Source organism: Calidris pugnax, unplaced genomic scaffold, assembly GCF_001431845.1.
Source record: "Calidris pugnax isolate Ruff unplaced genomic scaffold, ASM143184v1 scaffold41, whole genome shotgun sequence".
Taxonomy (NCBI): domain Eukaryota; kingdom Metazoa; phylum Chordata; class Aves; order Charadriiformes; family Scolopacidae; genus Calidris; species Calidris pugnax.
Window position 1 is genome coordinate 5,939,169 of NW_015094509.1, and position 17,533 is coordinate 5,956,701.

Sequence of the window (17,533 nt, forward strand, 5' to 3'; positions counted from 1 at the left end):
TTTTATTTTTTTACAGGTGGTTATAGAAAAAAAAAAAAAAAAAAAAAAAAACCAAAAAAAAAAACCCAAACCAAAATCAATCCCGACGTATTTTAGTTTCTTTTTGAATATACAGACTGGCCCAAACATAGACGTTCTCTTTATCAATCGTATTGTTACAAAAACTGTACATTACAAACAGTATAGAAACAAACTGAAAGGAATGTGCCACACATCCTGGCTAATTTTCTAGATGCAGTTTAAAAATACAGCCTACTCCCTTAATAGTGCACAGTTATTGTGTAGATAAGAGTACATCACTAGTTAAGTGGACATGAGAGAAGAGTTCTAGTTCTCCTCAGCACAGAGAATAAGAGCCAGTTCTGCTCGGTAAAGCTTTCCTCCATCAGACAAGGCCATGATGCTTTTCTTGTATGTCGCGAGGTTGTTAATGTCTAATTCCTATTTAAAGAACAGATAATGCTTTATAATCCTGTTTGGTTACCAGCATGAACAAGTTTGCTTCCAATGGCAGAAAACGAGGTGGGGGGGGGGGAAAACACACACACAAAAAAAGGGGGAATTCTCAACCAGTTTGCCAGCAACACATTGCAAATGTTGTTTATGTATTTGTACATTATTTGTCTGTATATGTTACAGCCATATGTGGGATGGCTGGTGATAGCTTTTGACAGCGTCGCTACGCAATCACAGCTCCCCTAGTCCAGGATTTACACTCCTATGGCTTCTGCCAACATTTTTAGTTGTGATTTGACTTCGGGGAATTATGGTTTAGAAGCTCTGTATTTGTCTTAATTGGGTGGATTAAAGTGTCCTTAAAAATCCAAATTAAATCTAATCTCTAAGGGGAAAAAAGCCCCCTAGGATTACCTTTTTGTTCTTTTCACAGAGATCCTTCAGTAGCGCGTCAAGTTCATTTTCATCTATATAGCCATTGCCATCCTGAAAAATAACATTAAAGGTAATTTTAAACATTGATTTTTCATTTTAGAGGATATGGCTAGTTTTCCACAAATTCAGAAAAGAAGTGCCATCATACCAAAGCAGTTAATAAAAATTTTTTTTGAAGACTTACTTGATCATACATCTCGAAGGCTTTATTGAATTCTTTTGCACACATTTTGACACCCTAAATGCCAAAATGAAAAGAAATCCATTAATGACACCAGTTATGTGTGATGATAACAGGTTACCTTAAGAATGTGAATTTTCATACCTGAAATTTAATAAGAAAATTTTCCTGTACAGGGAGTAGTCTTTGGAGAGAGAAAAACGAGGTGAAAATATTTAACTGTTTCCACAACAACAATTGGTACATAATATTTGCTGTGAAAAGAGACAAAAGACATACCTGGCGAGTTCAGTAAGCTCCAACTTTCCATCATTGTTTGCATCAAACATCCTGAGCTGAAAGAATACATAATTTTAAATTACTAATCAAAATTAGTCAACATAATGAAGAAAACGCTTCTTCAGAAAACTTAAATTCAATGAAATTTAGCCTTTATTTCATGCTGAAATGATGCCCCCATGTTTTTATCTGTCACATTTGCTGTGTTAGACATTTGTGTAAAGTACTGAATTTGCATATCATTATTTATACATGAGTGTTGACAGGATAACATTTTACTTTTGACTGCATGTCACGATCTGATAATGGCATCGTTATTCTCCATTCATAAAGGTGAAACAACTGTTGGCTAAAGTTCAACAGAGTCCAAGGGCTCAGTTTCTTAGACAGAAAATAATAGACATTTCATTCAATTGGCTGCTGGCTCTAAATTTTTAAGATTATGTTCTGTTTCTGTGATATATTTCAAGAGAAGGGCAAACAGATGATCACATTCTTGTTGATGGTATGAAAATGGGCAATTAAATGTCTCCAAATAATTATAATTAAATTATAGAAATAAACACGTTGGTGTAATTTGACAAAAAATATGCGAATACTATTTCTAATAATTTTTAATCATCCTATTGTATTAAAGTGGTTTCCTTTTAGCCCTTGAAAGCACGAGCTCCTGCTGCTTGAGTGGCACAAAGAGCTCGCATTCGTTATTAGAAGTAGATGGAGATATTACACCTGCGTGGGGTTTCCTCTCCCAGTTTTCGTGCCTGTATAGCTCCATTTTTCAACTTTCAAGTATTATTTTGCCTTTGCTGTATAAGAGAGTCACAAAAGCAGCAAACTGTACCAAAAAAAATTGTTAGACGTTGTACCGAAAACACCACCACCCACGCTCCATCCCATCACTTTCAATCACAGTAATTTGAGATGTAATTTTTAGATAAGAGGGAAAGCAGCATCCTGCACTGAGGCAAGTGCATATCCTTTTAAAGACAGAATTAATGCCGTGGAAAAAAAGAACCAATTTCACTTGGTTAATACAATAAACAAATGGCAGAGGAGCCCAGAAAAGAGCCCCATTCTAGAAACATTTATTTCTATGTAACACCCCGGCTGCTTTTAACGCTTCCTCTCCTTGTATGAAAGCATCTGCCTTTTAAACACGAAAGGAGGTCTGGGTTTGGGGGAGGTAAGCAGTGGCAGCTGGGAAGTCAACATATTTTGTATTTTGCTGGGTTGTTGGTGGCTGGCTCTGCCTGCCTGCAGCTGCTCAGGACTGTATGTTTTCTGTTAGCCTTTTTTTTTTTTCCCAGTTTCTGAGGAGATTATGGGAGAGTTATAACCTCTTCCTTACTGCTGTGAATTCCTTGTCATTGTGTCTCTCTGCTGGAACTTAGAGGACACTTTAAGATGAAGGTTAAAAAGCTCCCTGAATGAAAAGGATATGTGTTATCTTCACCAGTGAATAAACTGACAATTCTAGGTAAATGGTAGAAGAATAGGTAAGAAGGACATGGACCTGATGGAGAGGGTCCAGAGGAGGGCCACACGGATGATCAGGGGGATGGAGCACCTCTGCTACGAGGACAGGCTGAGGGAGCTGGGGTTGTTCAGCCTGGAGAAGAGAAGGCTCCAGGGAGACCTAATAGCAGCCTTCCAGTACCTGAGGGAGCCTACAGGAAGGCTGGGGAGAACCTGTTTAGAAAGGCCTGCAGCGACAGGACGAGGGGCAATGGCTTTAAGCTGGAGGGGAACAGATTTAGACTGGAGATGAGGAGAGGGTTCTTCACTGTGAGGGTGGTGGAGCACTGGAACAGGTTGCCCAGGGAGGTGGTTGAGGCCCCATCCCTGGAGATATTCAAGGAGAGGCTCGATGAGGCCCTGGGCAACCTGGTCTAGTTGGGGGTGTCCCTGCTGACTGCGGGGGGGTCGGACTAGATGGCCTTTGGAGGTCCCTTCCAGCCTGGGCAATTCTATGATTCTATGATTCTATGAATAGTAGAAGAACCCAGCAGCCTTTCTCCAGGAGAAACACAAGTTTACACCATCCATTCTCAGGCCAGTTTGAGGGCTCGTGTGTTCACCTCACACATTTCTGATTGCTGAAAATATTTTATGATGAAACCAAGCTGGTAAAAAACGTAGTGTATCTTCATTCAAAATGTAGTATCTTCATTTCCTGAAGATAAGAATTCTTTTTTTTTTTTTTTTTTTTCTTGAAACACCCACTCAGCAGCCAATACTGGTTCCTGCCCTTGGAGCACCGTGGCTGTGGGATGGAGGGAGCGCCCCAAGGATGGGCTGGCTTAAGGCCAGGGAGGTGGCACTTTTCTCCTGGTATTTATCCCAAACATCGCTTTCTCCTTCTTAAAATGGGGAGGAAGAATTAGAGTGAGAGGTTTGTACATTCAATAGGAAGCCACCGTGCAGCGATGGCTTTTAAGACCAGAGAGAGATGCTACAGCACTGAAAGGCAGCAAAACAGAGAAAGTAACCCCAGATTAATTTGATCTGAAGGTAGTAATGTAATTATGACAGGGACAATTTTTTTCTCCTATGAACTGTGAAGACTTCAGTTTTACAACTAATGCACAGGGAAGCAGAACAGGGCAAAACGGTATGGTGTGGTCTGGTATTGTATAAATACCAAGAAGACTCAAAATTCCTGAGCTTTTTTTTTGTTTCTAAGCATCACTGAAAACTGCCCACCAAAACCATGCAGCTGCCCAAGTGCTTGCGGTGCTAGATGCCACAGTCCCCTCTCTGTTGCAATGACATCGTTAGCCTAATTAGGACCTGGTGGGGCTCCAAGTCATTTGGAGCCTTCCAGGGGCTAAAGATAAGCAGAGTTTGGATCAGTCCAGTTTTGAGGAAACACGCCTGTAAATAATCTTACCATTATTTCTGTGTATTCTGTTAGCTTTGAGTCTTCGATCTGCTTATTTGCTTTCTGTAATAAATCTTTCAAGAAGCTCTGTTGAAATAAAAAGAGTAATAGGTGAATTTTTATCGTCAGTATAAAATGCTTGACTTGCTAAATTCAGATTAAAGTGGCGAGAAATACTATTTTACTCCCACTTTAGTGTTTATTGCTGAAGTTCTCAATAAGTATGAAAAGAAGTAGTAATTAACAGCTAAGAATATGGCAGTTTCTTTTGATCAATTCGAGTATACTGCACGGTTTTATTTGGAAAAAGTGACTCATAAAACTTTCTGCATTGTATGCTGTTTGTTGTATTGTGAATTTGGAAAAAATAGTTTGGCTTTCAAGTATACTGCTTCCTAATCAGCTCTATCAGTAAACTAAACTAATTAACCTTGAGTCTCCTTGAAAACTGGGATGCCTAATCGCTTCTTGCAACATAGGAACAATTTTACAGAAAAGATCAATGATTAATCAAGTTTTCTCCTTGCCTGTGGCAGTACCCAGGGTGAACCTTAACCTGTGTTGCTCCTTCCTACCTTGTATTTTAAAAGTGTGCAGCCAGTTTTGCTGGATCTTTTTTGAATGAGAATTTGATCTAGCATCACGTTATTTTAAACACCAGCTAATTTTACTTTAAAAAATGATTGTTTCCACCTATTCAGTGGTTTAAAATACTGTACTAGATCTGAGATGTCCGGATGCTCGTCAATGCTCGGTGTAATTGCTGTCATCAGTTGGGGTGTCACTGTCTTTGTGGAATTTCGGGCCACATTTCAAGACAGAAAATAGGGTAGCTGATAAGAAAATCTATGTGTACATAGATGGCATTCGTGATCTTGCATGCAGCTGTGTCAATAGTCATATGTCTAACACCTGCTATAGCTCTTCCAGTCTGGCCCCCTCCATGCTGGAAGACCTTCTTTCGAGCTTGTACACAAGGAACATGACGGAATATAAATGGATGTTACAGAGACATGGTTAATGTTGTGGACTTTGATGGAAAATAGAACTGGAAATGGCATTGAAAGGCTGCCCAGTGCATCTCCACATCTCAAGAAAGGATCATCTGTATCTAAACTTCCTGAGTTACTACTGTCTGATCTGAGCTATTGCCAGACCTTTCCTAAATGCAGGCAGTGATGGAGAGTCTGCCTCCCCCTTAGGCAATGAATTCCTCTGCTGTTACTATTGTTAGAAAGTTTTCCTGATTTCCAGCTTAAATTTCTCTTACAAAGTTGTAAGTGGGTGTATGGAGTACTCCTCACATAGCAAATACTTAAAATGTTTGGGCTTATCAAGAAATACTGATCTAAAAATAAAACTGGATACTAAAGTCTTATTTTCAACTTGTTAAAATGGCCTGTTTCTCTGAGGCAGACAAAATCTTGCAGCACAGGAGACATGGCACCATTAGGGATCCAGTTAAAATGCCTTCATTCTTCAGCTGGTCCTCAATCAGCCCTGCTTTTCCAAGTCTATTTTAAATTATAGCAGCCAGCTACAGTCCATAAGGCATCGTCTAACAGCTGGAGGGTTCTCAAGTGCTACATGTGTGGTCTCCTGATTCTACCAACTTTAGGTCCACCAACCTGCTGTGACCAGCCTAAGAATGGGCTCATCAGCCTGAGGGTCACCGTGAGGTAGGAACCTCAGCAAATGTCACACAGATACCAAACTCAAAGAAGAAGAGAAGAGGAAAAAAGATGTGAATTGTCTGTTGTGGACTCCTTTTCTGAACAGAAGAGCTGTAAGGATTTCAGACAGTTGGATCTCCTGGTGCTTTAGTTAGTAAAGCTTATGTAGTTCTTCTCTGGAATAACACATACGGGCAAAATAGTCCAAATTAGATGGATAACCACCACTAGGTCTTTCTCTTGCTATGAACTGTTTTGACTCCTCTGAATTTAAAGCTACAGTAATGTACCAATTGCAATTGAACTGTGGAAAATGGCATCTTTCTACTCAGGGTCTGCTGTATGTGAGTGTCTCTCCTATGAGGAAGCTGAGAGAGCTGGGCTCTTCAGCCTGGAGAAAAGAAGGCTTGAGGGGACCTCATCAACATATATAAATACTTCAAGGGAGGGTGAAGAGAGGACGGAGTCAGGCTGATGCCCAGTGACAGGACAAGAGGCAATGGGCACAAACTGAAAAATGGGAGGTTCCCTCTGAACATCAGGGAACACTTTTTCACCATGGGAGTGACTGAACACTGGCACAGTTTGCCCAGAGAGACTGTGGAGTCTTCATCCCTGGAGATACTCTGAAGCCGTAGTCCTGAGCAACTGGCTGTAAGTGGCCCTCCTTGAGCAGGGGAGTTGGACCAGATGACCTCCAGAGGTCCCTTCGAACCACTCTGTGAGTCTGTGACACTGTGACTCAGCATCTACAAATTTCTGTTAGTTTTATGACTCTAGTTTTAAGGTTTTTTAACTGCAAGGCTGAGATGACTAATGGAATAATCTCGATTCTGCTCTTATTTGTGCATATTAAAGCTGAGCCCCAAATCCCACCAAGTTAACCAAGCAGGGGCAACACCATTCCAGTTGTGGTAGCCTAAGGGTATCACCACAGGAGACCGTAGGGTTACAGGATGCTTGAGAGAGCGTGGTCGGTCAAGCAGTGTAGTGATTAATGGTAGTGATGCCCTTAGGAAAAAAAACAAGAAGAAGACAGCCCTCTTCCCTAATATACCAAAAAGAAAAGAACAACATAGCTTTCAGAGGACTATCTTGCTTTCTTAATCTTTCTTACTTCTAAGCTAAAGTACCTACTACCTGGAGTCACTTGAGACAAACCTTGATCTGAATTAAAGCACGCTTTAAAACACACTGATCAGATTAGGGTTTCACTTTAAATAATTCACTGGTGATAAAAACGTCAGCTAATCCTGTTGCTTTTCCATCACGTTTGAAATGCAAAAACATGCAGGGGGAGGTATCTGAAGAGACAGACAGCAGCAGGGGCTGTCACCTAACGCCTCTTCTCACGTCCTGCATACTCATAGGTATTGGGTTTACCTTCAGTTCCTCAGAATCGATGAAGCCACTGTGGTCGCTGTCATATTTTCTCCATGTCTGCAATGGGAAGGCAAATGGTTTAATGAGATATTTGTGGCGAGGGGGTCTCAGATGATTTTAGAAAAAGCAACTTTTCATACTGCACCTGCATGAAGTCCTCACTTGACTTTAGCTGCTGGCACCTGAAGAACAACAGGAAATTCTCTTCCGTCGGTAATATCTGAGCAAGCTGCAACAGAATTTAAGAAAGATTAGATTGTAATTCTTCATTAGGCCTTTTACAGCTCAGCCTGTAAAAGAATGTGAAACTTTTTAAAAGAGTATGAAACTCTTTGTGCTCATAATACTGCCCTATTTTGTCCCCACAGGAAGCTTCATCTTGCTAGCTGAAATGTTTAGAAGATGGCTCTGAAAAGCTTCTGGCTGGCAGCTTTGCCATATTCATCAAGGTCAAACAGAGCTGAAGTCCCAGAGAAGGGAGTGGAACAGCACTTTATCAACGGGGAAGCTGGTGAAATAGGGGGAAAAATTTCACCCATACAGAGGAAGGATCTGTGGTGAAAACCTTGGAATCGGCATGAAGGGAAAGAGTAACACAAGGATGTTTGGAAGACCAACGGGAAGGACCGTGAATTAAGAAAGTGAAGGAAAATAGGCTACTCACTGAGGAAGAGGAGAGAGGAACATTGACATGAACATGTGTAAGCTAAACAGAAAAATATATGGAAAAGCCAAGAATAAAAATGAAAAGTGGGAAGGGAAAGGGCACGGCAACTGGTGAGCATTTGTCAGGCACAGAGATATGTTCAAGAAGAGCTATAAATACCAGAAAGAAATCAAAAGGGCTTTTCGCCCTGCAAAATCAGAGGTGGTTCTTCCAATGCCTCAGCTCTACAAAAGGCTTTTTTAAAATCAGACATTATTGTACTGATTATTGAAAATGTTCATTTACTATAACTCAATTTTGGCAAGTGACAAATGTAGAAGATGGAGAGTGTGCTGTATAATTTAATGTAAAATCATGATTTGTTTTTAACAAAAGCCCAATATTTTTTTCTGTCCTCAAAATGTATAAAATGTGTTTTGATTAAAGAAAACTTTTTACTTGAAGAATAGACCAGCTGTGCTTACTAGGAAGAGAAAATGGAGAAAGACAGATTTCTTAGCTGCATTCTTCTATGTAAAATAACATCTGCAGACTTCCTGGAGCCCCATCTTAAAATTTTTGCTCCAAATTTTTGGTTTTCTGCATTCATTACACACCCTCAAATCTCTCGATCTGTCTGTTTCAGTGTTATTGCCTAATGGCTCAGGCTGGTTTTTTTTTTGGGTTCCAGTGGCGCCACGGGTGACTTCAGCCCTCCCTCTGACTCTACAGGCACGACGAGGGGATGGAGACAGATCTCTTGTTTCTCCATCACCGTCTGCGCCAGGAATCAGTCGTGTTCTTTAAGTTGTTGGTACAACTGAAAAGACACATCAGAGCATGTTCCTTGCGGTGACGGAGCAGCTGATGACAGACTGTGGGGGCCATCAGAGCGTTACAAGTGCTTTTGCTCAATGGCTGAACACCAAACACAATCAGCTTAAACACCCTGTGTTTGTCAGCAGCTTTCAAAACCTACTCCTTTATAATTAGCACGTACGTGTGGGGGTAAGTACGTGTTCATAGGTATGTAATTGCTAAACGTGCGTAAGTCAGTACTGATTTATGGAAAAATTACTTATTTTTCCCGTGGCAGAGGAGCTTTGATTTTTAGAATAAATCAACATTCCTACTCAAGAACAGACACTGAATGGAAGAACTGATTATAATAATCAGCAGAGTTTGGGGGAAGGGACTGATTATGAGAATGGGAAAGATTTACATGTGCGGAAATAATAAATAAGACCTAGTTTGTGTGACCTTTTATAAAGTCTGGTGAATTTTGCAAGGGTACTGTAAAATAGTACAAGGTGGAAGGGTAAATATAAAAGAATAACATTCCAAAGAATCATTAAGAGCCTACTAGCAATGCCAAACTGTATTTGAGGTACAGAATATTTATTTATTACAGAATAATTACCTTATTTTAAGCTATACCTCTCGCCCTCTGTAAGTCTCAGGGGAAAGCACAGGCTTTTACATTACAAAGATGCAGTAGCTCAATATCCAATACTACATGGGCTTCTGCCAAAAAAAAATCTTTGGTGTTTTCTTTCTTTTGTACCCTTTAGCAGAAAAGAAACAGTATAGCTGAAGGGAGGTCCAGTTCTCCAAGCTTTACATACCAAATAGCATTAAATTGCTTTTTGTGGAAAACCCTGTGTTATTAAGGGATGAGGAGATTGGGAGGAAACTGGCTCAACTTCCCAGTCCCAGCTGTACCACTAAGAGAGGAAAGATGGAAACCTGGTGGTATTTCTGATGACTTGTGAGTCTTTGTGGGGATAGGGGGGCTCTCTGAGGATGTTTTAATAAAGAGTGTGGACCGCTACAAGTTCATGTATGGCAGCAATAGGGGTTTAGTGAGTGTTTCTGTAAGCTCTGCTGCTGCTTTTAAGGAGACTGCTGGCTATTTCTGCATCGTGAGTAATGGAGGGCAACCACAAAGCCTGAGACTGGCTTGACTCCTCTGCTCAGCTGCAGGCTGAGGTGTGTCTTTCTAGGTTACCTAGCAGAAAAAAATACTCTCAGTACTTAAAACAATATCAGAACTGTTTTCTAGAGATCATTCTATAAGTAAATTCTGTTGATATTTAATGCTATTTCAAATTGCTTTCACCTAATACAGTTAATTTGCTTTTTAAAATCCTGTAATAGAAAATAGGAGTACAAAGAGTATTTTAGGCTAATAAGTAGTTACTTTTATGCCATGAGTAAGCTTCAAATAATTTGATTGTGGAATTATGGCAGTCCTGAGTTTCTAAACCTTGGGTTTCACATCCACATTTTAGCACAAAGGGTGAAAGGAAGGTCCCTTACACAACGACGAGCAAGTGGACAGGTCAGACTCTGCCTGTAGCTGGAGGGCACTGGATAAAAGCTAGTGAACTAACTGCAGTGTGATTGCAGAGACAGAACTGACACTTCATCTGAGCTGAAAATCCACTCCTTCCTCTGTGAAGCCACCCAGGCCTCCTCTTTATCTCTGCCAACAGACCTTTCCTGAAAACTCATCTTTCAGTAGGACATTTTCCACTGTGGGGTATTCTCTAGGACGGCTGGGAGTCTGAATGGCTTTACTTAACTTCTTTTTACACACATTCACGCACTTTTTCAGAAAAAAACTATTTCACGCACTATGTAAATAGGAGCAATCTGGACGTTTTTATTTATAAGGAAGGAGAATCAAGTCCAAACATCAACTTTAATATCGTGCTGCTCTGCACGTACAACACATTTCGCCTGAGTTCCATCAGCGCTTTCCCAATCAAGCTTCATGCTGATGTAAGTGAAATAAAAGATAGCTATGGGGTTAGGAAACTGCTATATTAAGGGAGAAAGTCCCTTCAGTCACTGAACTGAGTACTGTCACTTATTCAGTGGCTCCTGTGGATGCTGGGCACGCTTGGCACTTCAGTGGGGGCGGCGAGCACCGCGCCGTATCAGGCCCTATCAGACTCCCTCCCCTTTACCCATCAAGTCAATAGCAGGATCAGAAACAGAATTTGAAAGGCAAAACCTTCAGTTATCTTCCCTAAGCGAAGAAAGACAGTCTTTTTCAGGCACTGTCTACACATTCTTCTTGCATCCAAGGCTTGCTATTACACGTATTCAAAAATGCTAAATTAAATAGGATTTTTCAGTGCCAAATGAGTTTGGTTAGTCCAAAGCCAAACAGTTTGTTAGTCCAACTAAACACTAGTTCTTTTTAGATGCGGAACTATTTGATCAACGCCAAGTATTGTCAAAAGATGCATTTTTTTAAAATCAATTATTGTTGCAAGTGAAACAAACTTCACATTACCATGGTAGTTTAGCCATAATTACATATGCATTTAAAAAAGTATATGCAATTCAGGCACATGACAGAGAAAAGATACCCTGATATATGATAAATATCAGCAGTGATACTTCCTACTGACTTTTACAGATTCTATTCAGTTCTCTACTTTAAAATTAGCTACTGACCCAAAGTTGGTCACTGTAGAAATTTTGCAGGCCTGGCTTGTTTCCAGCTGTCTCTTAATTAGCTCTCTAGGTCAGATTTCTTATTATCAGAAAAAGATATGTAATAGCATTTCATAATAAAACCGCAGTCTCACTGCACTCGGAGTGACATAAATGAGTCGTAGATTTAGGCTTAAAAAAAGTGACTTCTGGAGCCGTAACCCAGCTAACTCTCCTTTTTGACTTGCAGCACTGAACAGTGAAAGCAAGAGAAAATGCAATGGTTCCCCCCATCCCGGGAGGTTGTCTAAATTATGCAATTGTTGAGCGGCTCGATGTGTGGAAGGGGCTGGTTATCTTTGCCCTCTCTTGAAAGTGGGAATAAGGAATAGGGGAATTTTCTGCCTGAAATTCTGTTAAAATTCAAGAAAGGAATTCATCAGACATCTCAATCTTTCCCAAGCTGGATCACTATTAAAGCTGGATCACTATTAAAGCTGGAACTACTATTAAAATTTTGTTTAATATGTTTAACTTGCTCTTTTACATACATACATACTTTTTAGAATAGACTGCATGCAGTGATTGCCCAATTGTGTTTGCTTATGTGTTATCCTAACTATAGGAGTCATGACAGAGCATTAGTTCAAAATCATAGCTGGAAATAAATCGGTTTTACCTTTCACAATTTAAATTTCTAAAACAGAATTCTTATCTGCTTTGCAGGAAAACTAAATTGCTGTTGCTGCTTGTTTGTACTGAATAAAGCGTGCAAAGTTAAATGACGTGTAGTGAAATGTCTGGAGAGGGGTAAGGAACAGCTTACTTTTGTTAATGAAAAAAATTCATTAGTGAAAAAAATACTAAAGAGCTTAGGAGAGAGGGAGAAATCTTCTGTGTAACTAAAAATCCAGAATATTTGCATGTTATGCTCACATTGTTCTGGGCTAAACGTATTTTCTACAAGAAAACGTCAGTCTTTTGTTATAAAGTAACCATCTTTCTTACCTCAACTATTCCTATTTTTCCATCAGTAGTCTTCCCATATTGGTCCACAAAAGCTTTCATTTCGGGTGTTAAATCCTATAAAGTCACAATGAGAGAAACATTACTTTAAGATACAGAGAAATATATGTAGCTTACTGCAACATTCTGTTAGTTGCCAAAAAAAAGCTACTACATTTAATGAAGTACACTTACTGCAGCTAAGTTTAAGTTTAAATGAAATTGAGTATATTTTTATTATGAAATGATGTCATTGTGATGAATTTTACTTCCTAAGGAATTACACTATAGTCAGTGTGAAGGATTGGCATCTAAATACATAGAACTCCTATTTTAGTTTACAGAATGAAAAGTTATAAAGGCAGATGTGTTGGAAGGTGTGTATAACAGCTCCTTTGTTTAAGAGGATGACAGTGAAGTTCATGGGCAATTATTAGTCAATTTTCTCAGTTTTCACTTTTAAATTAGTAACTTGAAGGCAGTGCAAAATCTTTCAAAATAAGGAACGTTTCAGTATAATGCATCTGAAGACCAAAATAGCCTTTCCACGTCTTTTGAGTTGATTTTTCCTGAACAATGGATGCTATTTCAGCCCTAAAAGAACTCATCACGATATCCTATTTTTCACTGTTTAGTATTTGGTTATCATAGAAACAGAGTCAAAATGTCACTGCTGAAATGTAGAGAGGCAGATTTAGGAGGGAGAATACTTTGAGCAGTACATCAAATCTGACAGAGTAAAGCCAGCGTAATTGTTTTTTCATATAAATTATGGTCCCTGCTATATATCTGGTCTCTAAAGGCTATTTTCACTCCAGGCTGTGGCAAAGGTGCCAGGCTTGTGGTGAATATCTAAATATGTCATTTCACACTTCAAATTGCCTTGCCTTGCCATCAACCTTCAACACTGATTAATTTTTAGCTTTCTTTATACTTGTTTTAAGTGTGGGTTAGTAAAACCATGCCGCAAGCATCAGGGGAGGCAGTTATATTGAAACAACAATGGACAACTCTATGTTTATTAGGTGAAGTCACAGCGGTCTTTGGAAATTAAAGATTTAGCTGCTATAATAGGGCTGATTATATAGGACCTCAGTGATTCTCTCACTGGAGACACAGGGAATCTCAGCTGTACAAAGTCTGTCGTAGTTTGTCCCAAATTTCAACTACCAAAGCTAACTAAAATGTCAGTTCCTTGTAGCTGATACAATCGTGGCCTAGTATCCTATTTCTGTCAAAGTCATCCATGGCAGGTTAGTAATTTGCCACGGCTTTAATTAGAGATGTGGCTATTAATACAATGCACTTCAATGTCACCTTTCATCTAATGATCCCAAAGTGGGGGACAAGTTTGCTTAGCAGATAGAGCGGAGAATTTAGACGCCTGGATTTTTAATTAGTCCTGGTTAAATATTTTACTAATCTTTCTAGTAGCAGCTCTGCAGTGCCAGACAGGGCCCAGCTGTCGGAGGAGGCACAGCCAATTAAAGGTTAAAACAGGGTGCTCGCCCTCTAGAAAAGGGTTTTTTTTTCGGTGTTCACTTCACCTGCTCTTGAGCTGCTTGATGGTCGAAGACAGCAAGTTATGACATTAGAGCTATGTTATTAAAATAAATGTTTTCAGTCAAAAAAACTCGCCTAAATTTAACCAGGTCTGGTCCTAAACTTGATACAGATGTAGCACCCGATGTTTGAAATTAGAGAAACTAGTGCTTCACACTTCAGCCTCCCTTTTAAAAGACGAGATACTTATCCAACCCAAGGGAGCTGTGGAAAGCAAACAGCTTTTTATGGTAAGATTTGAAAATGTAAGGATAGATGGCACTACAGAAACACGCCACTGTGTTCATAAACATCTATTAAACCAGATATTTCTGTGGAGAAATATTGTCATCGTCTGTATATGCAGAAAAAGTGGAATAGCTCAGGGGAGACCCTTTATCAGCCTCTGTGGTACTCATTTATACCCCACAGTTTGTCTTGGCAATACCTAGACAGAGAAGGTATCACATAAATGTGGGGCACAATAAATGGAAGCTATGCTTCTCTACTCATGCAGCTTTTATCTTTAAAAAAGCGGCAGTTCTTTCAATATATCTGAAGGTGTATCACATCAATTCACTATCTACCCTAGGGCATGAAGTGAAAAGACTTAGTGTTCCCAAAGAAAAGCCCAAGCCCTAAAACCTCCCCAAAGTACACGTGCAGCCTTTGAGGCGAGCGTGAATCGGGCTGAGAAACAGCAACTGTGAAAGTACGAGCTTAACGAGTGGATTAATAAAAGCGTTAGAATTAGAACATAATTAGAACAGTTCTGTAGTTGGGAAGAATATTGGGAAATGTTAAACCATCGTATTCAATGACAGAATCAATGTGATTCTCTAATGCACATGGCATGACTGATGTAAAATCCAGCTACCAAGAATGCATAATTGAATATTTCAAAAATAGTGAGCAGGAGAGTGACCTGAAATGCAGAAGTTAATGATGACAAAGAAGCTTTGGGGTGTTAAAAGAAGGACAGCGGAGGAAATGACATATAACCTACACTAGTTTCTCAATGTGTCCCTTCTGGCAAAAGAATAGGAATTCAAAGCTACTGAATTAGTATCCCATGAGACAAGACACGAACTAATGAGATGCTTGTTTGGCAAATGAGCCTTCAAATCCAAGAATCAGCTTAGATTTGAAACCTAAGATGACATAAATCCACACTCCAGAAAAAGACTTCAGGAATGAAGGTAACATCTACCAAAAGCAGAAGCAACAGATCAAGTACTGAATTTGACGTTGCTCCTGTAGGTTGCTCTTTTCAGAAGAACGCTCCAAAAATAGGTTTGAATCAGAGAAATGGGAAAGGGAAACTTAATTAAACACCTGAGCATTTTAAAAATGTAGTGTGAGATACAGGCAGAGGTTATTTCTTTTTTAAAAAAGGCATAAATGATGAAATTTGTAACAGATAAGAATAAGGCTTTTCTGTGCTACATTGAGCAGGCTCTGTTTTTAAGAAGAGATGCACACTTAGTTTGAGAGAGAAAAGAATCTGATCTTAAAATGACAAATATTTTTTTCCTTGAGCTTCTAATTATTTTTTAAGCTACTGAATAATATATCAGCATTTCAACTAAGAGTGCCATTCATACTAAAAATACACAGGCTCTAATAACTTCTTTGCAATGAACATACGTAAGTTTCCTGCACTTCAATACAGAAGAGAGATGTTTCCTGTTGCAATGGTTGAAAGGTATCGAAGTTGTGTTTAATCTTTTCTGTGGAAAAAAATAGATTTTTTTTTCCCCTCTAAAAAACACATTCCTTTCCCAGTTTTCTGGGGGTTTTGAATTGGTTTGTTTTTTAAATTCAGAAGAATTAACTGGTACCAAGACCGCAGTGACCTTAAAGGCTTTGCTGGGAGACAGGTTTTCGGATGTGTGAAGTTTATACTCATAAAATTAATAAGAAGATATAATTTTCCACAAAACAAATTAATATGCATATTAATTTTTTTCATTTACTTCTAAAATATACAGCAACTTTTAAACCACAGTTAATTATTGAAAAGCTGTTATTTGATTTGGAGGTATTAATATCTGAAGCAGCAACTCATTTCCCCCGTGCCCACGTGCCATCCAGTTAAATTATAATTCTATTTTCTGTTACTTTAGAAGTCTTTTATCATAGATTGATTTAAATTGGTTCCCTTAGGTTATATGTTTGAGTTTGACGCTGTGGCCTGTTTTAGAAGCCAATTATTTAAAAAGAAATTAATTTCTTTAAAAGGTGCACTTCCATTTTAAATCAAATCTTTACATGGAATCTTTCATTTCTTTCTTTCTGCCTTTTTTTTTTTTTTTTCCCCCTTTCTGTTTGTTTCCCCATGTGGGTTTAGTTTGGAGGAAACTTAAATAACTCACGCACAGAATTGTTTTGGCAGCATTGTCAAAAACTTTGGTGCCCCTCCGAACAATTTAAACTATGCAGGGTTTGGCACTCGTGCTCCTGGGGTAGAAAACTGCTTTTAGAAGGGCAAAAAGTGGTGAGCAATCATCTGCAGATCTACCTGCTGACCACCAAGGGGCAGAAATGCATTTCAGCCCGTCCTGCCCATCAGGTATGAGACTGAAACAGAGCCCAACTAACCTCAAGTATTGTTTTATTCTTTTGTTTCTTTTCTTTTCTTTCCCCCCCCCCCCCTCTTTCTTTTTAGTATCAGTACATATCTGGCTCGGGTAAGAGTAATTGCAACGGGATGAGGTCCCAGCCAAGACAAAAAGGTAATGTCCATGCATTTCTTGACCTTTCTTTTTAAGCACTGTAAGAAGCATCAGCTCGTAGCCTGGCAAGATGTTGAGTGGGACCTGCTCCCCCAGGGAGGTGGACCCTGGCCTCACCTTTTCGATTTAATTCATTTGCAACCTGCTGATCTTGTAACCAAGCTACATCCCTTTGCCTGGTGGGGCAAGTGCATGAACCGTGTGATGGCAACAGAGAACAACAGCAGGAACCCCGGGGCCACCCGAGTTTGCGCAAGAAAACTCTTCCTTCCCGGAGAAGACCGAAAAGTGGGGAGAAACGTTCACCTACCAAGCCTGCCTTCTTCCGCGCCTGCTGCAGCTCCTGGATGAAGTTTTGTAGCTCCTTCCCGTCCATGTACCCATTGCCTACAACAGAAAGAGTTAGGGTTGAGGCCACCGCTCTCTCCAAACTCTCGCCGATCTCCATCTCCCTCCTTCCCTCCCTCCTTCTTCCCTCCCGGCGGGGCGGCTCCTGCCCGGCACCGACCCCAAACAAACCCCTGACGGCTCCGGGGCCGTTTTCAGGCGGGGAGCGGTGGAGTGCTCCCCCCCCAAAACACACACACACACACACACACACACACACCCATCCTCCCCCTCCGCCGCCCCGCAGGGGGGTGGTTTGGGGGGGAAAAACACCCACAAACAAAACCCCAAAAAAGGAGTCACCGTCGGAGTCGTAGTGGTGCCAGATCTCGAAGAACTGGGCGGCCGAGATCTCCACGCCCTGCAGGTGGGTCTCCGCCGTCATGGTGTGTGTGTGTGTGTGTGTGTGTGTGTGCGGAGGGGAGGAGGGGGGGGCGCGGAGCGGGCGCGGAGCGAGGCGGTGGTTGTTGTTGTTGGGGC

General features: G+C 40.3%; 1 protein-coding gene across 1 annotated transcript; it reads right to left on the reverse strand.

Moving 5' to 3' along the window:
• Nucleotides 1-13: 13 nt before the first annotated feature.
• On the reverse strand, nt 14-17,527 carry CALB1 (calbindin 1). The gene is made up of 11 exons (XM_014965263.1): nt 17,357-17,527; nt 16,977-17,053; nt 12,393-12,467; nt 7,437-7,520; nt 7,292-7,348; nt 4,245-4,322; nt 1,352-1,407; nt 1,217-1,256; nt 1,076-1,129; nt 871-942; nt 14-441 (listed from the first exon to the last, which is right to left on the reverse strand). Exons 1-11 carry the CDS (start codon nt 17,436-17,438, stop codon nt 328-330), a joined length of 789 nt encoding a protein of 262 aa, XP_014820749.1. The 5' UTR covers nt 17,439-17,527; the 3' UTR covers nt 14-327.
• Nucleotides 17,528-17,533: the final 6 nt, after the last annotated feature.